The 25428-nt window shown below is 41.7% G+C and overlaps 1 protein-coding gene across 4 annotated transcripts in view; it reads left to right on the top strand.

Annotated features, from left to right (window-relative positions):
- Positions 1-25428, top strand: part of oxr1a (oxidation resistance 1a) — a 118602-nt gene that overhangs the window by 55692 nt on the left and 37482 nt on the right. Inside the window, exon 1 of one of the 4 annotated variants that reach the window (XM_076150307.1) lies at positions 15871-16207. The exons of the other annotated variants lie outside the window; for them this stretch is intronic. Coding sequence (XP_076006422.1) covers positions 16030-16207 — 178 coding nt within the window. The 5' untranslated portion in view covers positions 15871-16029. Of the gene's footprint in view, positions 1-15870; positions 16208-25428 lie in introns of those variants that run through there. 4 annotated transcript variants of the gene reach the window in all.

The following is a 25428-nucleotide window of genomic DNA, read 5'->3' as shown; positions in this document are numbered from 1 at the left end:
TCTGCTTGCCGTTCAGTCGTCATCACTCCAGCTGATATCAGCAAGGATGGGAGACGGCAACAAGGAAAGGGGGAGAGGAGGAAAGGCTGTCATAGCAATTCAGACTGGAGTAGATTGTTCCTGGTATAGTGGATGCATTCATCCAGGAGAGGAGACGGGATGAGACGAGACATGGTGATCTCCCAGATGTCAGCAGTGTTGCTTCCTGAAAGGGTGTGACACCTGACGCCACCTCTCCAGACTCCCACCGCCTCTGTCTGACTGTCACAGTCTCAGCACGCTGTCCTGACCTTTACGTCTTTATGGGCAGACTGTAGCCTTTATTCTCTTAACTCATTAATAATTTGCCAAACAAGGGAGTAACTAAAAACTCATGAAGTGTGACTTGAGCTTACTATTGAACTTTCACACATGCATTTAAATGCAATAAAGGGAAATGGTCTGTGTAGCTACCGTTCATTGGATCTTGACACAGATATCGGAAAACAATTTTGATTTACTACTTTGATATTTTTTACTTGGTGGGAACAAAATAATTTTCAAAAACAGTTTATGAAATTAGTTTTTTGGTTCTGAATCAGGAAGCCAATGAACAGAGGGAGGGTGCTCTCCAAAAGAACTGAGTCCAATGTTTGTGGTCTTTATTGACTTAAGTTGTATGGTAGACAGGTAGGCAGGCAGGCAGGCAGCAGAAGCTCCTAGAAGCGGCTTTGTATGGGGAACAGGGTGCAGAATGTCACAGCAGATAATGGCTTCTAAGAGGAGAGCTGCTGCACTTGTCCTCCCCCTGCTGTTCTCTACAACCTTGTTCCCTTGTTCAGTTGTGCCATTTGCTCATTCCCCACCTCTCTTACCAACTCCCCCACTCCTTCCTCTCTCCTCCTCCTACCTCTCTGTCTTCACACCCTCACTCTGTACCTTGTTATCCACTAATGTATTTCCTGTGTGTCTAACCTGGGGGTACAAGCAGGGAAGTAATCTGTCTCAAGGACAGACGGACAGCACCAGCAGATAGCTGCAAACTGGAGCATCAACCTCGGCTGCAGTCCTGAGCCGAGGCATTTTATCACGTTATGTTCTGGTCCGATTTATTCCTACACTTGGGACAGGAAAAGCACTACAGCATAAATATACAACTGCTTGTTGGAAAGTAGGCTCTCAGAACAGAGAAGTGTGCATGCTGTGCAAATTTGAAATTCTTCCTTGATCACAAATGTGTCTATTTTAGGGCTTTACAGTTATGGGTTTTATGGAAAATGCCAAATATATCTACACAGGAGAGCAGAACTCTGCATGTTTGCTATTTCTTTTCTTTTCTTTCCATAGTGGGAGTTGTGCAGAGTCAGAGAAACTAACCTCTGGCATCCGATGGGTTGTGTTTTCTTGATACTTAGCTAAAGCCACTCTCAGAGAAGATAAATATGATGAACTCTCAATAGTTGGAGGACAAGCTTTAGTTTTCAAACTCCAGCCATTTGTACACAGTACTGCTTGAGATGATAATCAATTCTGTTGAATGTTAAAATGTAGTTTCTCTCACTGCACATTTCCAAATGAGGCTTAGTTTAACACCGACTCCCTGATTTAAAACTATAGAATAAAACTGATTTATCAACATGAAGTCTGATAGGAAGTTATGGCATCCTCTTGAAGTCAACGTTGCATGTTTATTTCATGCTGGCGCTGAAGCACATCAACATCCAAGTGAGTGTGTGTGTGGCTTGCAGCCAGGAAAAAAAGGCCTGACTCTGCTAACACAGACCTGCATCTTCAGCACCTGACAGAGGAAATGTTAATAAACAAGACAGAAGCACATGTGTTGGCCAGCCTTAACACCCCAAGCTGCCATTGCCCCGTCACAGCCGCCATGTGAATGATTATTCCTCTGTTAGTTATTCATTGGATTTTCACTGCTGGGTTGAAGAGTGGTGAACTGGTGCTGGGGGAGCAATACACTAACTTGCTCTGGGCAGTTCAGAGAAAGGGACCCAGTGGCAGGAATTAAATTAGCAGCTATTCAATACATTGAAGGAAGTGTCTGTTTGGGTGTTAGCTCACTTACTGTTGGCCCTGTAGTTCAGATGTTTCACTACGCCTCTGTGTGTGTCTGTTTTTGTTAGTGTTGATGAATGCCCGTCCTTGAAAGCAGCGTGTTTCTCCGTGTTCCCTGGCAGCTGGGTTGTTGCAGCGTGATATGGGACGAGCAGCTAATCACTACGGCGGTTGACACTTGTAGCTGATTCTGCAGGCAATACAGCGATGTTGCTCCCTTTTTTGTGTTTGATGTAATTGTCTCAGGTGGCACATCTCTTGTAGCCAGGGGTGGCAATTACACACAAGACGACTTTGTTTGTTTTTTTTCTATGAATAGTAGGACAGCCACATACATTTACTGCTGGAGCGTTTTCAAAAGAGATAAGCATGCGAGTCCTGTGATTGTGTTCACATTTCACATATTATTAGTCACGTGCTTTGAACTCGCACATTGCTGGCTTATTATGCAGACACATTTCAGAATCACCCACGTCCATTTATAGACCTTTATCACGTGATGTCACAGGTCATTTGCCGTCTTGTTCAAGGAACAAAACCAAAACCCACACAAGCTTATCTCATGTTGTGTAATGCCTGTTGTAGGTGTTGAAATAAAGGAAATAGTTCAGAACTAATTGTCTAAAATGTTTCAGGAGGAGGGAGATTATATTGTTCCACAGGTGAAAATCCTCTATGTAGCTCCTCCTTTTGGATTATTTTGACTAGGAGAATCATTTTCATTCATTCTTCGTTACTTTGATGCATTTATTGTCATATGGGACAAATATGGAAACTGAAATGGAAAGATGAAACAAGCCTTGTATAGGATAATAGTGACAAATCCATCATTACAATTGCGTCTTTTTGGATGAAATTGTCTAATTCTTTCTCAACAAATTAGATATTTTAGAGAAGCTATTGGGTTATTATAATCTGAGGAACAGTTAATTCTGTTTTTGAAATGAAATGAAATGACAAACAGTTCAGTCATTCATCAGAAATTTTTTCCAGTTGTGGTTTTAAATATTTAATTTTGGACAAATCAAAATCACCTGATCGTTTCCTTCTGGCAAACGGTAAGGAAACTTCACTGTACTGAGATGGCCTTGAGTGCGAGTCAAACCTTTTTGTGTTCTCCCTGAGTGAGCAGGAGGTTTGAAGCGATGAGGAACAATGGAAGTGATGGTAACAGTGGAAATTCGGAGAAGAGAGCGAGAGAGGGAGAGTGATCATCACGCTGTGACAGCAGCACCCACAGCCATGCCATGGTGCTTTTGCCAACAGAGCTGCTTGTGTGTGCTCAGATAAGACCAAGCCTTCTTGCTTTGGGGGTAGAGGCTGATCACCTAGCTCCATACGGCAGCTTAGCCCACCACAAATCCTGTGGAGTCTTTCTCCGACTCTCTCCTACTGTGGCTTCCTCCCACATACCTTGCTTCATGTGATCTCGTCCCTCTCAGTCTTCTTGTCTCTTTTTAGGTCTCTGGGATTTCTCAGTGTCTCCATCCTTATCTGAGTGTCTGCTCACTTGATGATACAGTGTTTAGCCTTCCTAGGAAGCTTTGAAAGAACTGGAGAACAGGACTTGGTATTTGCTTGGTGCTTTGTCTTCAGAGCCTTTCTTGTCTAGATATTTGGAGAGGTGAGAAGATGCACTCTCTCCACAGTTTTGCAGTTCTTGTTCAAACAAGAACTGCAAAACTTCTGTGGGTAAGAGGTGAGGAGAACCAGCCCAGTGCAGAGCCAGGAACGCCCACCACTTGAATGAATAAGCATGATATGGTCCACTTGGAACACATCCTGTTGAAATTACAAATGTGTATGCAAAGCACGGAGACTAAGGCAGTCAAATCTTCATTTTGGGCATCATTCTGCATATCATTGAAGGGAATTAAAAGCTCCCGCAGATGCAACCTGTGAGCCTCATGTTAAGTGGCTTTCCATTACTGTTCAATATTCTGGCATTTACAGGGAAAGCTACATTTTTTTCTTTTAGTCATGGAGTTAACTTTTTAGATGGAATCATTTTTATTTTAAAGAAGCCACTCTATGAAGCAATGAAGAGGATTTCTCATTAAAACATTGTACATAAAAAAAGGAACATTATTACAATCAGACTTTGCGGCATCCCTGATAAAAAGGTCATTGACTAAATCCACCTTGTTCCCAATGGAAAGGGCATAGAGAGACCTCCAGCGTCTCACAGACTGAGGGGACAGGTAGCTGGCTGGGGTTTTCATAAACAAAATAAAAGAACACAGACATAAACACAGAACAGAGAGGTAGCGTCCACACAGGCGCTCAGTACACCCCCACCCCTGCCCTGTCCATTCACCTTAGTCCACTCGTTACATCGGACAATGTGAAGACTCTAGACAAACTATTTATTAATTAGTATAACAATAAAGCCAATACTGATCATCACGGCAATCGTTGACTTTCAGGTTTTAAAACGGATTAAAACAGCTTTTGAAATATTATAGAAGACGGGTTAATAATGTGAAAATGGTGCGGCCCACATGGTAACGTAGTCCACTTCAACCTGCCTGTGGGGCTGCAACCACACTAATCGGCACCAGAAGCAGTGAAGTCTCATTGTTCTTGTAAACTTTAATTTGGATATCTGGTCTGGATTCCCTGTGCCAGTAAACAAAAAGCAGTGACTTGTTTCATTAGCTGAGCTGCTGTCATATGGAAGGTGTTGTATATTGCTCTGCCTCATGCAGCGTTTGGAAGTGAGAGTGGCATCCTGGTGTGTGTGTGTGTGTGTGTGTGTCAGACGAACTGACAGAAGGACATGGGTGTTCTGACAGTACGTGTTCAGATGTGTCCTTGTACTCTGTTCAGTTTAATATCTGCAATTGAATAAACATGAAAGAGGTGGATAAGGATGCACATACACACACAGATTTATACACGTGCCACAGCTACACAGAAGCGGTCAGAAACCATTTCCTCAAAGGTTAATAGTATGTTTTAGTTATCCCCAGATAGCGATGGAGCAGCAGCTTTTACTCCTTACTTATTATTCTCAGAGCTGCTTCTCTTCTTCTCCAGACCAGACTAGCTGCTCCGCTGAATTAATCACCTCTCTATGGCCCTGTCTGAAAGTTATCTTTTTATCACGGCTGCAAATAATAACAGAAAAAAGACGGGACGACTGAGTGGCATGATTTCAAAGCCGTTTTTGACTAAGATGTTGCATCATTAAGCCTAAGAGAGGCTCGCTCAGCCCCTACCTGGTGTCATCAATCTCCTGCTAACCAGGTTACATTTAGAGATGTCTGGAGGAAGATTCCTGACTGGATTACATTGAATGTCATTTTAATCAATGTAAATCCATAAATCCAGACCTTCCCCAGCAAAGGGATTTGTTAATGTGACCCTGCAGCATTTGCACAGGCACGACACAGATACAGTAATAGGTTTAACCGCCGATATGAAACCGGGGTCACAGCTTGTAAATGAAAGGACAGGTCTAGATTTGTTGTTTACTCTGGATTGTAAACACAATGCATGCAGAATCATGCACGCACACAGGCACACAAAGGGAGAGATTAATTTATTCTCAGGCTGTCTCAATGTCATGAAGATCTGTATGATGTTAGTGCTGCCCCAAATGTCCTCCCGTCTGACGTTTGTCATTTCTAATCGTCTCTAGAGACCACATGTATGTAGTCCATACATCGATCCTGCGCTTTTAAGTGGCTCGCTCTCGTGCCCTTGTGTTTTCAAAAAGGAAGGCCATTAGATGGACCAGTCTTCCTTGTGCTTCTCTCAAGGGTAAAAGTTCTATCCTCAATATGCTGTTAGTGTCAACACATGCAACTGTTAAGATCGAGGTTACAACTACAAGTACACAGAGGTTTGTAACGTCTTTTTGCACTGTAACAAAATCATTACCGTTTCATCTGAAGCATAAGCAACCAATGTAAGGAAACATGTTCGCTGCAGATTTTCCCGCAGTGCTACTGTAAAGGATCTGTGGGTCAGATTTATTGGTTTGCCAGTGTAATTACGTGGACCGGGGGTCTCTTGGCGGCCTGTTCTCATCGGGCTCAATTTATAAATGCTCCAGTGCTAGTAATCCCACTGTTTCCCCACTTAGTTTGGAAAAGGCTATAGCCATCCTCTGGCTAGGATTGATTACATATAGCTCAAATGGAGAGTAAGCAGTTTTCTAGTGTCTAACGCCAGGGCCAGCCACTGCTATTGATTCATTTTACAGCTCAGGGAAAATAAGATCTGCCACTCCACATAACTGTTGATATTTGTTTCCCTCTGTCATGTATTTATGGGCTTGTTTTTTTTTTGGGAAACAGCTCTATTTTGCCTGTATCTAATATTCATGTGGTATTTCTGAGCGAAAAACCAGGTTCATGCCATTTCCCTTAGTGCAGAGGAGTTTTTATGCTCAGAATTTATTCAATGCGATTAGTCATGCTGATGTTGAATACAGGCCTCTGCTGAAGTGTTGCAAGTTCTTTAATTTATCCTTATTTTGCTATGTTTGCTTAGATCAGAATTGAAAGTTTGATATTGATATTAAAGCCCTGGTACTCTGATCAAAACACCTGCATTTACTACAAAATAATGCCGATATCAAACGTGAATATCAGTTTTCAGTGTCTCATCCTCAACCTTTGCTGCAGTCAAATCACATTTTAGTCTCTCCTCCTCAAGCTTTTGTTGTCTGTGAGTCAAAGCACTTGCATGTCAGTCACAGTGCACAGTGAAGGATCTATAAGGTTTTCCACTCAGCGGCGCAGCAGCAAGGGACAGTAAAAGTACATCAGTTTGTGTTTTTGCATGCGGAACATAATGTGACAGAGCAAAAAACTGAGTTTCTATGGAGTCGTCCTTGTGTGCATCAGCGAACTGAGAGCTTGACATCGCTCCGGTACTGAAAATCACTCGACCTCCAACGTGTTGCACAGACAAATGAAGGTAGAAAAAAAATATTAGACATACTTTTTAAGGTATCTGATGAAACACTGCCACTAATTTAACTCAGCAAAATCAGTATTTATACATCGGTGTACCTAATAAAATGACCTTTGAGTGTATGTTGTGCTGACCTAAGAGTGGCTTTCCAATATATATCAAGGAAGAGCACATACAGAACATCAGGGTTTCAGCCAGAATACAAAAACAATACTTCAAGATTGGCATCCCGTCTGTGAACTTCATGGAAAATAATCCCTAAAAATATGTTATTTGATTGAAAGAGTGAAAAACAGAATCTGATTATTCCAAGGTCAGTGTTCTGATTTACATATGACATAGACTTTGGTCGCTTTGGGTGCTTTTGGGTTGAATTTTTGTAGAATCCATTATAGTTTTTAATCATTAGGTGCGACTACAAAAGAGGGGAAAGTTGGAGGATCCTGGCTAGAGGTGGTTGGAGCTTGGCTTTAAACTGGCTTTGATTATGAGTCATCCACATCTACCTTTATACCTCCCCACCCTCTCTCTCTTCTCTTCCGCCTCATCCTCCTCTAGCTCTGCTTATTAGAATGAGGATGACTTTGTATTGTGCACGCTCCAGGGCCAGGTTTGCTATGCACCGGTTTATCCAAGAGGAAGAATGGCTGGAGGACAGGATTTAGCTGGCCAGTGCAGTATGCAGTCTTCACCACACGGGTCATTAGTCTGAACATTCATTGGTTGACAGATCTCTGGAAAATAGTCACAAGGAAGTTTGGTAGCAGAAGCTACATACATGAGGCTCCTTTCTTTTTCTGCTCGGGCTGCAAAAAGGCAGAGCAGTGCGCTGAACACACAAGCTTTAAACTGGAAGCTTGTTATGATAATGGGTATGGAAATGGAAATCGCATCATTGTAAAATTCAATTAGGTTCACTTAAATTCCTTTGGGTTACTTGGCTAAGTTTGTGTGTCTTTCTTTTAGCTATTATCTTAGTATTGTCTCATATAACACCACTCGTTTGTCTGGAATTGTGCGGCACTTTATAAACTTAAATTCAATAAGCTCGTAGGGATGTACAAACATGATTGAATTAAAATGACAAGGCATTAATCATACCCGTATAGTTCAGGCTCATCGTTTATTTGAAGCCTCAGGTATAAACTGCATGTCCTCTGCTCACATACTACAAAGTACAGGCGTAGGGCATCTGCCACATTGGCCTGATAGACATCCTGTATGATGTGATGTCATCTGTCCAAACACACATATTCATATTCCGTTTTAAAAATGGGAACGTAAACAGATTGTAATACTATATAATATCTTTATACTGTATGGTTGATGTCTGCCCTGCCCTTCCGCAGCCTGCAGAGTTTCCCCCCCTAGATCAGTGGGCATATGTGAACACTGTAAACACACTCACACATTCACACACTCGGCTGGCTTGCAATCACTCCGCGGAGTGGTTTGCAGTGAGAATGTCACCAACTCAATAAACCGATCCAACTCACTTGCTGTACTGTATAAGCTAAGATGGTCCTGTATATACACTATATTCCCTAGGCTTAGAGATATTATAAATAGATATAAAACCGAGCTTACCTCCTGCTTCTTCGAAAGAGTTATAGTTTGAACATGTTGTCTGTCAGAGCAAGTCTTCTCCTACAGTCAGTCATTGTTTTTCAAGACGTAGCCTTGATGCTCAAATCTAATGTATTGTTGTTATACTGAACATTGGTAAATCAACCGCAGAATAACGAGCAAAGCAAATGTGCACAAACGCTGCTGATGCTCAATTTGCAATACATTTTTTTGTAATTTTTACCAGGCAAAGGAAACTTTCTCCAGGTGAACTTCCCAGACTATTCTGACCAATCACAAAACAATTGGCAAGCCGTTGATATTTGTTTACGAATTTTGGTCCGCTGATAAATGTTACAGTATGAACACAAATCCAACCCAGAGTGAAGTGAAACATTATTCCCTGACTCAGTACAGAGAAAATTAACAAACTGTCTGAAGACAGCCTCTGAAGAAGCTGAAGAATTCCATCAACCATATACAGACTTAAAGTAGCTGAGCATTACTAATTTACTATACGAAAAGCGACAGTATCATGTAGTACCCATGATGCACAGTGTTTGTAATATTTGATGGTGGGAAAAAAAACTAATCTAAAGCTGTCTGTGTGTACTTGTATAAGAAAGATTAACAATGATCTGTGAAGGGACTCTGCGTTTATTCCCTGTGCTATAATATTCTGTAATATAATGTTGTGCTCTTCCCTGGCAGCACATGCAGTAAATTTCATAATTTACAGTAGGTTTTGGTCAGAATAGACTGGAAGTACAAGGAGACGGAGGTAAAATATGCGTAATCTTATTCAAATAAACATCTTCAAAGTTATTTATAGTCTTGTAGATGGTTAGATCATATCCCCATACAAACACAGGAAGTAATTCGTAGTAATGAGTCTGTCTCTTCAGTGAGTCCTAATTCACACTTGTTAGTCCTGTGGACTTATCCAAAAGGTTGCATCCATTTAGCTACACTAACGGCTTACACCTCGAATGATGCAATATGTCCCCGGCTCGTAATTTAACCAACAAATTATCCATCTACTGCATCTCCTGGGGGGAGAGATTCATTATCCAATTTAGTACGCTTGTGGAACGGGTGATATCAAGTGATAAATGAAGAGTGTCCGCGGTGAGGACAGTTTTACAGCAGATAGGACCTCTTAGCATCTTTGTCGGATTTAAGATGTCCGTTTGGCTCCAATTTTCTCCGGCGCTGTTGGATGTCGCTGTATCTGCAAGCAATCTCCGCTTCTAATGCCACGAACGGGAGATGAAGCTCATTGGCTGGGCTCGTAGAGCCATCTTTGTGCTTTTGTGCGTGTGTTTAGCTGAGTCCTGTGTGATTCATGGGAGGCTTTTCAAGGTAATGATGAAATATATGACTGTCTGTCTTTAAAAGAAAGCAATTAGCTCCTTCCGTTGAGTTCAGTGGAGATAATAAAGTGGACACTGACATAAAGGAGCGTTTGTTTTGTTTATCTCTCTGACGATGCTTCCGTCCTGTACGCTCTTTCTGTCTCGCTGTCAGGTTTATTGTGCGCTCAACCTTCAGTGGGGCTTTATTATTTTAATAAATTGCCCTGTATGAAGAAAGCAGTGGTGCGTGTCTGATGCTTGTACCTTCCTCTTCCCTTCCTCCTCCGCCCCCTCTCTCTTTCAAATTGACCATTGCCATTTCCCCCCACCTCCTCTCTACCCGAAATGAACAATTACCTGGAGGCAGACGTAGAGACAGCATTTGCAGTTTGACTCCTCATCATAAGCGGCACACTCACTCAGGAATAAAATGCATAAAGGGAGGCGAATAGAGCGAGGGAGAGAAAGCGTCACTCGGTAGACGGATGTTTTCTTCCGGCTAAGCCAGTGGTCATCATTCGTCGGGGGCCACCCGGGCCTTCAGGGCGGCCGCAGACAGCACAGACACCCACAGAGGATAGATGACCATGAGCGGGGGCAGTGGAAGTGCCGCTGAAAGATAGCTTGCTCTGACGCCACTAGTCATCGATCACCACCCCGCCACCCTGCGGAACTGTCCAGATAGAGAAACCCAGGCAATGACTGGGCTGAATTGTTGCACCAGTGGGACAGTGTCAGTCTGGATGTGACAGCGACACCTCAGCCATTGTCCCCTCTTCTATTTTAGAGTCAACGCGACTACATGGAGGCTTGTTATTGCATTGTGAAATCATGTGTTAGGGTTTGGGGCATTTGACTCATTCTAGATTCTCAGCACTTTTATTGCAATAATTTGAAAGGAGTTTTAAATTAAATGTGCCAAAGGATTTCTAAATTTAGCGCTTCAAGGAGGTGATTGTATTTGCTTACGTCCTGCTTTTTATTAATTATGTAGTTGTAGATTTGGCAAAACAGTTGTGAGTGATTCTTAAAGCTAACAGCTGCTTCCAATTTGTAGCCTTGAGCCGTAGAGAGAGTAAACATCAGCACTTATTCCTATGAGTGAAGATCCCCGTGTGTGTGTTCAAAGACGAGCTTTTGGAGACATGTCAATATATCACGTACACCCAAGAAATATGTAGCAAGCTAAATATCTGGATCCCTCATGTAGGGGAGTCTAAATCCTGAAGTGTGAAATGTGTTTGTGGCTGGCAAGGGGGAGGGAGTTGCAACACCTGCAAATACATCGGAAAGCATTGCCAGAAGAAAGGCTCCACCTATTCCCGGTTCTGCTTTCATGACTTCATGTAGTTTGGACACTGTACAGTGATTCTTTCTGGTGAAATATCTTGAAATTTGTGACCCCCTGTCACCTGTCGGTCATGTAGTTTGACAGTGTTGTGAACAGCACATTGATCTGTGACAACTTTGACGTTTTGTCACATTTTGTGTTCATTTTGAATTTTGTCTGTCTGTTTTTGTGATTGTTCCCTCCAACTTCTCCTCTTGCCGCCGATAGTCAGAAGTTGTTTGGATCCAATGAATTGGAATGTCTGAGCACCAGCTGGTTTTGTGTGATAAACCGGTGACCTCAGGGTTTGCTTTCCTTGAATTTCTTTGGTTGCATCCTACGATAGGTCCCAGTTCCCCCTTGACCTTGAACAGCAAATGGGATCTTTAAAGAAAGGAATGGAAGAAAATGGGTGGACTGTATGGAAGTTGCATTAGAAATCATTGTCGGATTGTTCAGCTAAACATGTCTACTAGAGCATGACAGATGATTTTGGAACCAACGTCACATCACATTTTGGATGTGACCAATTTGCCTGGATTCACCTTTCAGCACAAAATTGGCTCTTATGAAGCTATATAATAAAGGCAACTTTGTTTAAAGAGATCAAACATACAAAGCCTTCAATGCTCATGTGAAAGGACAAAAATGACTCAGTGCTGCTGGTATGACATCACTCACATTTATGTAACCACAGTTGTGTAATTAAAGAGCCCTATTTCTTTCTTTGGATCTAGTGATTCAGCTTGCGTTGTCACTATCCTCACAGACCCCATGCAGCATTTGATTCATGTTTCTCTCATGAATACTTAGACGCTGCCGTCAAAGTGGAAAACATGCTCATCTGTTATAGAGTTGACAGCTTTTGAGTGAAAAAGCTTTGGAGAGGTGCTGTTAAACACCTGGGACTGCTGCCTTTGCCTGGGTGTCTGGAGCAGATTACTCCAGCAGCTAACTGTCTTTATTGGCCCTCATCTTGTTTATGCTATTTGTACAGACTGCCAGATAATAGACAGAATGTCCATAAAACACAGAAGAGTGGCTGCTGCGTATTTCACCTCCAGCTCGAGATATGCTCTGAGATATGCTCTAAAATGTGCCATGAAAAGATCCATCACTTGGGAGAGAAGTATCTCCTTTGCTTTACATACACCGACAAACCCTCACAATTAGCACTCAGTGAGATGCATGTTTGTGTTTGCCAGCAGGTGCATGGTTGTCACCGCGAGTGAATTCAGAGAGTGTGTGTGTGTGTGTGTGTGTGTGTGTGTGTGTGTGTGTGTGTGTGTGTGTGTGTGTGTGTGTGTGTGTGTGTGTGTGTGTGTGTGTGTGTGTGTGTGTGTGTGTGTGTGTGTGTGTGTGTGTGTGTGTGTGTGTGTGTGTGTGTGTGTGTGTGTGTGTGTGTGTGTGTGTGTGTGTGTGTGTGTGTGTGTGTGTGTGTGTGTGTGTGTGTGTGTGTGTGTGTTCGTTCCACAGCATAAATGTTGGTGTTCACACCAGCATGCTGCAGCTCTGCTTATGTAACCTGTTTGTGTATTCCGACCATCCGTTGATGGTGGAAAAGCTGCAACTCCCAAGAGGCCTTCATGTTTGTTGTTCCGTAATGAAAGCCTTCCTCCTCTCAAGATTAGGCTGCAGCCTACCTGGCTCTCACCGGGAAACGACTGAGATTAACACACACTCCCCATTGCCGTGCTCCCAGACAATGACAAAGCCTCACACGCAAGACCCCTTGAAGGGATTTGGCTGGCAGCTGCTGACACTAGAAGGTTTTTTAGCAGATACTTGTATAACAAGTGTTCACCAGGTCAAAGGCATTTGACAAATAATGCACTGACTGGTAAGTGTGAGAAAAAAACCAAGATCTGATCATGTTAGTAAATTATTTTGGAAACTGTTTTGAATTTGCATGTGTTTACATGCAGTGTAACATGTGCAAAAAAATGAAGTCATCAATGTTGCTTTAATACTAATACCAAACGCACAATACATCCAATCTACTTGCTCAACTATTTAAAAAAAAATATATATATATATAGATATACAAACTGTAATTCAAATAACATTGAGACAGTGTGGTAAATGTACATTAAAAATAGAAAGCAATGATTGGAAAATGATCTTTTTCCTCTACCTAATTAAGAACATTACAAATATCAGATAATTAATGTCATAACTAATCAACTTCTTTGTATTTTTGTAATTATACAGTCATTCTAAATTTGATGCCTGCAAGTTATCCAAACCATGGGCACTCACACACCCTCATACCATGACAGACGCTGGCTCACAGTTGGGATGGTTCTGTCCTCTTTGGTCCTGAGACCAGGACGTCCATTATGTCCAATAAGACTCTGAAAGGTCAACTGGTTTGTGCAGTTTTACACAAACTGGTCAACCTTGAACCATCCAACCAAACTTGTTTAGCATTCCCAGTCTTAGTTTAGTTAGTATTACAAAAAATAAGAATAGATGAATAGATCAAATAAAGTTGATCCATGGGGAAGGTTATTATTTAGCATTTGGTCTGTTTTCAATTAAGTATAGGGAAAAAGCTATTTTACAAATTTTCACTTTTGTGGAAGAGTGGTTTGTACGTCCAGCAGAGGATTGTGTTTTTAGCACAATGTGAATTCTTTAGTTTTGCCATTCTGTTCACACTTGAGGTTAATTTAATAAAAGGTGTTGGCGTCTGCTAGGAAAATAGACCTCGAGAACTATATTTGGTTTTATTGTTTATTCTGCAAAGAGGGAAAGTATATCTCTTAACCCAACCGGTTGAAACATAGATGGAGCAACCCAGTCAGCCTCCCTCTGAGGATGTTATGGATGATTTGATGACTGCTCTGGGCAGCTGTACAGCAGCACAGTATATCACGCAGCTACTAGGCCTTGTGGGGTGGCAGTGGGCCAGTCTGAGACCCGTCTAAACACACTGTTCAAGTGCCAAGTGTCCCAGCAGGGCCCCTGAGCGAGGTCTGAAACAGGACCAAATAAAATCTCCTGACTGCTTGCCCATCGTACATCATCAAGGCACTAAAGTGATGGTGAGAATTAAGAAGGCAAGTATTCAAGAAAATTGTATTGTCATCTGTTTACACTATTGTGTCAGTCAACTCCAAAAGACAATATTACAGTCAGTGGTCAGTCTTTTTAACAAATGCTTACCCAAACTCTGTTTTCATCTTTTTGCTGAGAACACCAAAAACCCTGCACTCTCCACTGTCACCACTAGATGGAGCACATTCTGTATTCATTATAGCCTTGTCTCAATCTCAAATCACAACGATTCAATCCACTAGATTATAACCACTTTTTCAGTCTCAGCTCAGTCGCTGCAGCTAACAGGCAAGCAACACATGTAGGTAATTGATACTGCTTTGCAAAGACATCTTGGCCTTCTCTGGAGTGAATTGGGGAACAAATGGAGGTAGGTCCTCATTTCGGTCACTTTTGTGATTCCTCATAGACAGAACAGGATTATTTGACACCTGACTCCTGCCCCACCGCTCTTCTGCCCTTAAATGAATAATGCATCATTTTTAGTTCACTACCCAAGTCGGGTGCCCAATTATTTCACCCTGTTCTGGTCTGCTAGCTTTTCACTTTTCCCTCAGTCATTTACCCAATGTGCAAATGCCATCTTCTACCCCTCACTGGACCAGCAGATGCTTTTATGGTACAGGTATTAGAGTTCTCGTTATACCCCTTAAGTCACATAGGAGCACATAAGTGTACTTTGGCTGGCAATGTGAGAGTCTCAATTTATTAGAATGTTATTATAGTGGAAGTCAGATGGATGTCATTCACTTGGGCGCCATAGAGCCCCGCACTTCATTTCAAGAAATATTCTAGCAACAGCCTGGAAATTGGTGCAGGTTGTGCTGGGTGTAACTTTATTTCTTTGTAAAAATGTTCAAAGTCCCTGTGATCTGAAGTTCATATGATCTGAACTGAATTATCTTATTAATAATAAACTCAACATTAAACCTGCTTGTGATTAAGTAGTTAAAATAGAGACTAGAAAATGAAATGGTTGGGTTTCTTTCACAAAAAACACACCCATGCATTTGCAAACAGTCAATCAAGAATACTGAAGATGGAGAGATAAAAGTTGAAGTGTTTTTCTGCAGTTTGTATACACAATTCCTCACTGCATCAGATGACTGGAAGTATCAACCCTGACCTCTTGGGGGCAACACTGGCAAATTATTTAAGTTTTAAATGATTAAACGAGTCCCATCAATTGTACTTGCAGCGCCCCTGGTGGTATGACAGATGACTTTCAGTTGCTTTTTAATAGCCTAAATCGCCCCATACGCCCACGATGCTCTTGTGTTCTGTGTCAGTCTTGGAGCAATCACACTGATAACTACTCAAATTCATTATACGCACAATGAAGTTATTGTCTAATTCTATTTAGATTCAGTGGCTTGGTCCCAGTTGGTCCCACATCAACCATGGTCCGGGCTGGGGCGGCTCTCACCACTAATCATATTTATTTTAATCCTATAAAGTAATTTTTAAATGAATGAATTCGATAGTTCTTGCACTTTGACCAGCTGTCCAATGTAAACAAACAAAGTAGGCTGCTGTGAGGGGAGCTTGTTGCGCCCGCCGCTCAGCTTGACTCCACTAGGGGCAAAAGTTTTCAGTTGTGTACGTGTTTCAGACAAGTTACCGTTCAGGAATGCGTGTAAGAACATTTACACACCGCAGGTTTCGGCTTGTTTCCTGTTGCCTGAAGTGGTTTTACCAGCTGCTTTCTCTCACTGTAAACGGGTGTTCTTAGCGTTAGAAATGGACTATTTAATGTCCATAACTGGCAGCGGCGCCAGAGCTGTCAGAGACGCGATCTCTCATAGAGTCTCCGCCGGGCTGGAGCTCGTTCAAAACCAAATGGAAGTACAAGAAGCCAGGACACCGTACGACAGTCTCCAGCCTAGCTCCAAAGATGCTTGGTCAAACACCCAGAGAGGTTGGTAGCTTGTTTGGAGTAACTGCGGTTGTGTATTTTAATTTTACGGTCCGTTTCCTCCACCCATACAAACTTTCCTCAGCTGAAGTGTTCGTTGTTTGACGTGTCCCCGCTTCCGGGGGAAATTTGCTTGCTTGTCAGAATACAAAATTTGACTTCTGAGCAAAAAGCGTCGCTCTAAAATCCGGCGAGGTTTTGTGTGTCCAACAACAGGTTTGCAAACAATATTTGGACTTTTCGCCCCATTAGACCTCAGAGGAGACGACACTCCAGTGCTCACTCAGGGAAAGGCAACGTGTATGCGCAGCGTCAGCACGACTTCTGCCTTTCTAAAAGTGTAAATATTACCTCTATAAAGCTCCGTGGTTTATATTCCTTCATACCGAATTAACTTGAAAACAGGGACTCATTTTAAACTGTCAGACTAATTGTTTTTAATTCGCGCATTTGTTGTTTATAGTAGGAAAAGTGTAAATGTCCCTCTTTTCACTGAAGCTATGGAACAGGAACATGCCGTCAGATGAAGCGGTGACGTGCAGACGTAATTTTGTTCAGTGACCAAACAGCTCATGGTTTACTTTCTAATGCATTTTTACAATGTCATTTGATATTGATATAAAAAAAAGTTTTGTTGCATATTCATGAATAACATTCCGTCGAAGTACCAGAGTAATAATAACCAAATCACCCTTTTCTTTTCTTTTTTACTTTAACTTTATTATTCATTATTTAAAAAAAAAAAAATACAAATACAACATCCAACAATTACAACACAACTTGCTGGTGGGCTTCAAGTTGGCCTTTCTTTCCATCCTTAGGTAGTTCTTCAAGTACAAAAAAATCCAGGATCCAGCGTATATCAATTTCCATTATGTTTTCAATCTCCTGTTTTATGTCTTTGCAAAATCCCTGCAATACACCACTGTCCCAAAAGACATGTGAATGATCCCCAATCACCCCTCACTTCCTCCAGCACAGGGCTGATGAGGTGTTCATGTCAAACATTCAACTTTGAAATTATCAGTGGGGTCCTGAAAAACCTCCTTTTTGTCTTCCAATCGAACTTCTTCCGTAGCTCTGCTATCAATACGTTTGTGACAGCTCATACACAAATTCCCCCACGTCTTATTTTCAATACTAATGCTGATTTCTAACCCCAACTTGTCTGCCATGTCTGCTAATATGGATGTGTAGATGGCGGAGATATGATATTTACCTTGTAGGTGTTTCACTATTACCATAAAAGATAATCCTTAAATCTTTTTGGGTTTCTTTTATTCAAATTTAATTCTCTGCGGCTGTTAATGTGGTGTACTTATATTGCCGTATGAATTTGGATATGAGCTTGTTCATTGAATCAAATGTAGACATGGTTATCCAAATAGGCAGAGATTAAAGTAAGTAGAGGAGTCTGAGCATCACTGTTTCTACTCCACCACATCAAGAAAAGAAAGAGGACATCCCACAGCTTCCTTCATTTGCTTAAGTAACTTGCTGTACCACACTTTTCGTGTTGATAACAGGGCAGAGATATATGACCACTAATCTCTGGGAAGAAAAACAAAATGCAGTGCCAGTTTGGCCGTCCTTGCAAGTGACATTATGTCATGTATATAGAAGTTAACAACTCAGAAGGAGTTTTGTTCAAGTTATCTGATTGTGTTAGTCAAACCCTCTATTTCAGCCTAAATGACCCTTTTAGGTTTTAAGATTTCATTACTTTCCACGTTTTGTCTTCCCCCTCCCTCTATCCAGCTGTCCTCTGTGCATTCTGTCCAGCCACTCTCTCTCTCTCTCTCTCTCTCTCTCTCTCTCCCTCTCCCTCTCCCTGAACTGCCCTGTGATTGTGAGCTCCGTCAGCATTGGGGGTGGCATCCATCAGTGTTGGAAAGTGTAGCCCCTTCACCTTCACGTGTTTATTGACATATCCGACCTGTGTCCTTTATTTACTAACAGTGTTCAAAGTAGTCCTGTTTGCCGTGGAATGGTTTGCAAAGTAAACATAGTTTGGAAAGTAAAGATTTACTTGATTTACTGAGAACCTTCACAAATGTGGAATAGTTTCTGACCCCAGGCTACTATCGTCTCTTTAACTGTAGAGTCTAAATCTTAAAGTGATAGCTCTTGGAGTGTCTGTTGCGTTCACCGCAAGTCGCCACTTTCCATCCTCAAAAATTTATCCGATTCAGTCTATACATTTGTAAAAGAAACAGGAAGTTCACATTCGCTTCCTCATTTGCAACACCAACTGTGACTTATTTGTTGATTGAATTTGTTGACATACAATTGGGATCCTCTAGTTGCTTCCCTGCCTGATTTGTGTTGATGATAATTTCTTCCTTTTGTGTTTGTTGTGACTTCACTATGGCAGCAACAACTGAGGCATTCCAAATATTTCAGATGAGCAGGCAGTGCATGCTTAAACCATCCAAGCAGCGTGTGCACAAGAATGTCCTGGAGGCTTTTTTTCACATTGGGGAGTATGTGTTAATGAAGATTGGATTGAAGTTTGCTTCTCTAACACAATTTATTATGAACTCCATCAGCGCCTTTTCTGACTCTAAATTAAAAGTGCAGAAATGTCAGGCTGCTGGAGTGAAAAGCAGAAAAGGCTGTAAGATCAGCAACCGGTTTTACACGAGTCATCCTAAAATGACAAACATTTTCCTTGTTCGTTCTACAACCACAATGTTGAAGTGTTAGGATGCATTTTCGCCCTGTTCTCCTTTTGAATGTACAGAGGTTACAGCTCATGCAGAGTCATCTGGCTCAGAGCTAGGTGGCAGGCAGGTCAATTGTTCAGTCTAATTAGGACAGAGATTAATCAGATGCATGCACTGCTGCTCTTGAAATGCTACGGATGGCGGTGGGGTTCATTAACAGTCCCTGTGCCTGTCTTAGCAGCTGTAGTGTGGGCTGCAGGGGCAGCTGGTGTCTACAGGCTACTGGCCCTGCTGAGGGGAATGAATGAGCCCAACCAGACATGGAGTCAGGTAGTGGAAGTGATAAATTGAAGGTAATGTTAAAGAGGAAGGGTGTTATAGAGTTACAGGGAGTTAGTAAATTGAAATGTGTGGTTTCGCCCTCAACTGGTTGCACCAGTTATGTGCGACAATTCAAAGAACCTGGAGAGGAACGCTGTGTGGGATCTTTCCTGGCTTTATGTTCAACAGCAAGGTGCTAGCAGCATGAATGTAGGATGTTATGGAGCTTATTATGCTTTGTAGATAGATACTGTGTGATATGGAGATGGAAGGACACAATTACAGCTTGATCTTAATACAGAGATAACACCAAAAGCTAAGCCTGTGACTTTTTGAGTCACTTTGAAGGCCCGAGTCAAAAGCCAAATAATGTCTCAGCCTTGACAAAATGACTGATATCACAGCAGCGTGTACGCTAGGGCTTCAAACACCTATATAATTTTGGATCTGTACCCTCATGTCTCAACCCCCAACTCTGTCTGGCTCAGTCTCAGCGTCCCCCTCTTGAGATTTTGCTCATACTTTTGGCACATCAAAGGGCAGCATGAACTTGATGCTCACAAAGTTCATCTTCAGGATCATCTTCACAAGTTTTACACCCTTTATGAGCACTTTTAAAGCTATCATTAGATCCGCCAAAGCAGATTACAAAACACCAGCAAGCATTGCAACACACACCACAGCACGGTGTTCTCCTCCTTGATCCTCTGCCATCATTCAGCCTTATACTTATGCTGTTGTATAATTACAAAAACATATGACGTTGATCAGTTTAAACAATCATCTTGTACAACGCTGATGAAATCGGCAAAGAGGAAGGAAGTCCTGCTGTGAAAGAAGACAGTGGTTTTCTTTAGTAATAAATCTGAACTGTCCTCTTGACTTAAAAATCCTTTCCAAGTTCTTTAAATTATTTTGTAACAGTTGTTTGCAAATGCTTACAGCTGTGGTTCCCAAACTTTTTCTTTAGCGCCCCCCTTATATAGATCCAAAGTTTTTCGCAACAACAAAACAAACAACTTTTTTTAAATTAAGTTCAGCAGATTGCCGTTAAGTCATGAGGTCAATGACCAGCTGATGAGATTTTGAGGCTAATCCATTTGGTGCATCCCTAATCATTTACATTCTCATTTAGTCATTTGGCAGACGCTCTTATCCAAAGCGATACAACGCGGCAAAGATTTGGTCCAGAGAGAACAACAAGAGTAAGTCCAAAGAACCCAGTAAGACGTTCTTGGACGATTAGGTGAATGTGTCCAATATAGAGATGGGTTTTTAACCATTTTTTAAAGACAGAGAAAGACTCAGCGGTTCCAATGGAATGTGATAACTAACTCCACCACCTTGGGACCACAAAGGGGAACTGCCTGATTTAGTGCTGTGGAAATGTTGGTGGCTTAAAGTTATGTGGAAATGCATAGTTTTCAGTTAAAGTAATTTTTTGGTGGTTGGGGACGAGCCCCCACTGCTCTTTTTTTCAGTTCTTGCTTCGTATAAGCTTGTTACATTGGAAAGGATAAACATTTACTACTCAAACTGTCAAAGGCTAGTCTTTGTTTCATTACCAAGGAGAGAGAAGACTCGCCAAGTTGTCAAACCTCATCCCCCCCATGTGATATTTGGATCAATCATCTCTGTGGACTTGTTTTGGCTGGATGGAAAGTTAAGCTGTCTGTGTTGGTGACAGGGCCTTTGTTACTAGTTTGCCATTACAGACTGTAGTTAGAAAAGTGGTGCACGTGTCGGGAGCATTTTGGATTACTCATCCCTCCATAGAATTTGCTGACAATCTTTATTTAATACACTGCTCACAATGTACAAAGTGTGTATACATGCATATTACCCCAGTATTTTGTCTCTAGACTATATGACATTTGCAAAATACAGGATCTTATGTGAATTGTGACTCCTGATCTGGACCCATTGGCTCAATAAAAAGATCTGATAATGCAGAGTTTGTGTTTCTCATAGCTGAGCTCATCACTTCTCCCGCTATTGATTGGAGCTGTAACCTGAGAGGTTAGTGTTGCGGCAGAGATGGAGACTTCCAGCTAAGGCTCCAACAGGTGACGTAAACCAGTTTAGATACACTGATATACCAACGGTGTGTATAAAACAAGGTTGCTCGTGTTGGAAATATTTCATTATTATTGCTTGCAAAGATGAATTCTCTCTTGAGGAAAAGGCAAAGTTATCACATTAGGAAGATTGCATCAAAATAATGAATCAACACTGGTCATCATTAGCAGTGTTGCCTTTAAAGTCACGAAGAAGATGAATCATGAAATTGTTTTGGATGCTACAACAACCATTAGGTGTGTATAAATCATCATCATTGATCGTGCCAGTGCAGGGTTAGACCTCAGCCATATCATTAATCACGTCCCCTTTTACCCCCCACTCTCAATCCTCCCACCTCCAACTTTGACTTGCAAGAGAAATATTGCCCACAGTGCAATAACCCTAACGCCAAAGGCTGGAGGAATCGCAGTGTGATTAGTGAGCCTGACATCTGAGTGCATGTGACAGCAGAGAGGAGGAGGAGGAAGAGGACGGAAAGTCTTGTGGCTAAGCGCTGCCTCCTGTTGTCAGCTGATGTTGATGTTGGATACAGTGATGTGTGTGTCAGTGCTCTCTTTGTCTTTCAGGTGGAAGGTTTTAAGCTGTTGCAGATAAAGTTGATTCATTTCAAAATGTAAGGCGCACAAAAGCAGAGTGCATTTTGTCTTTGTGGGGTGAGGGGATAATATGAGGACAGATCAAGTGCTGCCTCTTCTTGCATGACTACACACACAAACAACACACACACACACACACACACACACACACACACACACACACACACACACACACACACACACACACACACACACTAAGACACAAATTGCTGTTCTAGCAAAGTTTCCCATAAAAGCTGAGTGGTTGTATAGGTTGGTCCACGGAGGCTGGCAGTGTAATATAGAGCGCTGAGTGGTACTGAGTGTTGGCAAAGGGATGTTGCCTGTCACAATGTGTTCAATGTGTTTTCAGTTGACAACTTCACTAAACCCATGTATATTCATTACAATGAAAATAGTGCATCAGTAGCGCCGCAGTAGTCACAAAGCAATGGTGGCCCGTTTCCAGATTTTCACCTGCCTCCTGTGGAATTCAGAAATTCTCCTGAGTATATGCTGAGGCTTTTATCATGCATTGCCATATCTTTGCTGCATTTTAGCAAAGATATTAGAGAATTGTACTTGGTTTGTTATAGGTTTTATGATTGTGTCAAAACAGCCGCAGTCTGACTTGTCAGGTCGGGAATAGATGCGGCTTTGTCATCATTCCAACTCAACATTTGTCATCATTTAGCACTTTGGGCCTCACAAGAAAGATGGAGGAAAACGGTGATGCAGCGTTTCAGAGGAGAGACAATGAAGTTAGAGATCTAATAATGGCCTACATGTCAGGGTTGTTGTTTGTGTTTATTAAAGCAAAAATCATTACTGTTTCAAAGCGCAAAAGTATGAGGCTGCTGCAGGATTTAGATTTTGATATTACATAAGCACTGTGTCTATGACTTGTGACTTTGAAACCTGTTGGCCCACATTCTAATTTTCGTCTTCTTGAAAGCAGAGCGTGCGCTACACTTACGCCCCACTGACATTGGTGCCTAGTATTGTAATCTGAGTGTTAGATTTTATGATGTGCTGGTTCGAATTGTAAGGCATTCCTTTGCATAAACATTGTCACACAACAACTTATCAACTACATTGGCAATTAATAGTTGCCAACAATTTTCAAATGCAATTAGTTGATCTACTTGATTAAGCAGACTATGGCATGCAGTGTCAATATGACTTGGGAAATATGGCTGGAGGACTGAAAACTATTTATTGTATCCACAATCCAGAAGGCTGTGACTTGGCAAATGACATGGGAACACATTGGCTCTGTATGTATATCTGAAAAGCAAACATGTCAAATCTCGGACTGCTAATTGACCTAAAGGGAGTGTGTGGCATCATGACATGGCTTGTGTTTTGAAGCAAGGAATAATTGCACCTGTAATTATTCATTTGTGACCAACCTGAAAAACAACATTACGTTACATTACATAATCATTTATAGTCATCCTCCTGTAGCGGAATAATCATAAGCTGAGCTTTCTGAGGCAAGGAAAATACCTCCTCTGTAGTTCATAGTAATCAATAATCAAAGTAGTTTTATGTTGCAGCCCTAAATGTGGCTTGAAATGGATCTGAGAATATCTGATTCCATGTGCTTTTATACTACACCCCGGAATCACAAACAGCCCCCCAATCCAAATTAAAGCAAATGATAAAGCAGCAAGATTTGACGTCTACATTTCTGTTTAAGACAACCTTAATCATATTCTTGTCCTTATCCATTTAGTTCCAGTGGATTTTAAAGTCAAAATGTACTTAAATACCCATTAACGTCCATAATTGCTGCAGCTATGCTCCCTCATTCTATTATAGGAAATGTAGCAGCAGAAGTACTGTCTGCTTAAACTACTCAGGTTGTCCTTTATCATTATAATATTAAGCTTTAAGCATAAGCTTCATAGAGACAGCATTGCAACATTTGCCAGGTATTTCTATATTTGCATCTAGCCCCTGTGCATCACAAGCTGCTAAACCACTGGTGCAGTCTGCGCATCCTCGCCAACTATTGGGAAAGTCTACATCAGTATACTGTAAGTATCCCTGCATAGCACCTGTTCAGTGTGACTGTGGTGCAGAGCAGTTGCTTGTGCTACTGTTTAGGGGTATTCTAAAAATAACATTTGGGGAGGACTCTATCGCCAGCAGGCAGAGAAAACATGGGAGCGGAGAGAAATTGGCTGTTTGCGTATTCGCTCCACGAGGGAATGTTAGTCATATAGTTTGTCAACTCTCAAATCCCCTCCCAGCCTCAGTTTGTCATGGCTCTGTACAGACTGAGGGAAGTAGTACATATTTAGCTGTGTTTCATTCTCAGCAGATTGCACGGGTAAAGAACACAATGTTTTTAGAAGACGTACACAATACAGTAGCATTCACATTAAGGTAATGTCTTGAGATGAATGGCCAGGTAGGAGGGCAGCATTTCTCTCAAGTACCTATTGACAAAACACAACATTCTGTATTCTGGGTCTGAGGTGTTTTTGTAGGTTTCATACCCATTATTTTAACCCTAGATAGGTGCTGTGATCATTATGGAATGGTATCGACTGAAAAATCTGCATTCTTGATATTCTTCCCAATATTGGATGATGTTTTTTTTATTAACAGTTGAAAGGGATGCTAAAATACTTTGTTTTGTGTCCATGTTGTGTGAGTAGAGAAAAAAAAATATTTCTTCACTATACTGCTTAAAAAGTAAGTATGTTGTATGATTGTCATCCGGGTATTTAAGGTTAGGGTTAGGATTAGCTAATTTTGTCTCGACTTATTTGGCCTTGGTAGAGGTATGCACTCAGAGTGTCTTCCTTTTGATTTCTGTCTTTGTCTCGCTCAGGGGACATGTTGCCAATATTAGTGTAATTTGGTCTTGGCATTGCTTCCTACTTTTTCATGGTGACATTTTTTTATGGCTGTTGCTAGGAGTTTATCATTGCTGCTCCTGATTGAATGTTAGCAAGGACAGAGTGAAACAATTGGCCGAGGAGGGAACACATCTGGCGGTAGCTGGACTAATCAGTGGTCCGTTCTCAGTGAGAAATTGTGCTGCCTGTCTGCTACTCGGCAAACATATTGTAAGATGGCAGCAAGGCTGTGATGCGTTCATCAGTTGAAATGGGACATTTTTTGTTAGTGATTCATTACAAACTTTCATGTGACCCTAAGTGTCTCCATTTCAGAAATCTACAGTATCGCTCAGCAGGGGTTCATCACAGTTTGCATGTCACAGATTCTCAAATAGACTATTGGAGACACTACAGTGCATGCGTATGCTGTACACGAGGGGATTGTGAAGGTGATTTAAATGAGGCACATGAAACTGTTCTGTGCCTGGAGCAAGGACGGAGCCGGTGCTGATACCCACTGCATTCCCTCCTGCGTTGTCATGTTGTCTCAGACGGTATCTTGCCATGAGCCATCCTGATGGGGCCGTGGTCATTATCACGCATTTCTTTACTTAAGTTGCTCAGAAAGGCATGACTTCTTGTGACCGTTCACGTCCCGGCGTGGTGAGAGGCAGCCTTTGTTTTCCTGACAGAGTGGCTTCTTTCAGCTGCAGAGTCGCTCAGTT

This window comes from Genypterus blacodes, unplaced genomic scaffold (assembly GCF_046128005.1).
Source record: "Genypterus blacodes isolate CSIRO-AG114 ecotype Tasmania unplaced genomic scaffold, CSIRO-AGI_Gbla_v1 ptg000052l_1, whole genome shotgun sequence".
Classification (NCBI taxonomy): Eukaryota; Metazoa; Chordata; class Actinopteri; order Ophidiiformes; family Ophidiidae; genus Genypterus; species Genypterus blacodes.
Note: the sequence above shows the minus strand (reverse complement) of the source record. Positions and strands in the feature narration are given on the sequence as shown.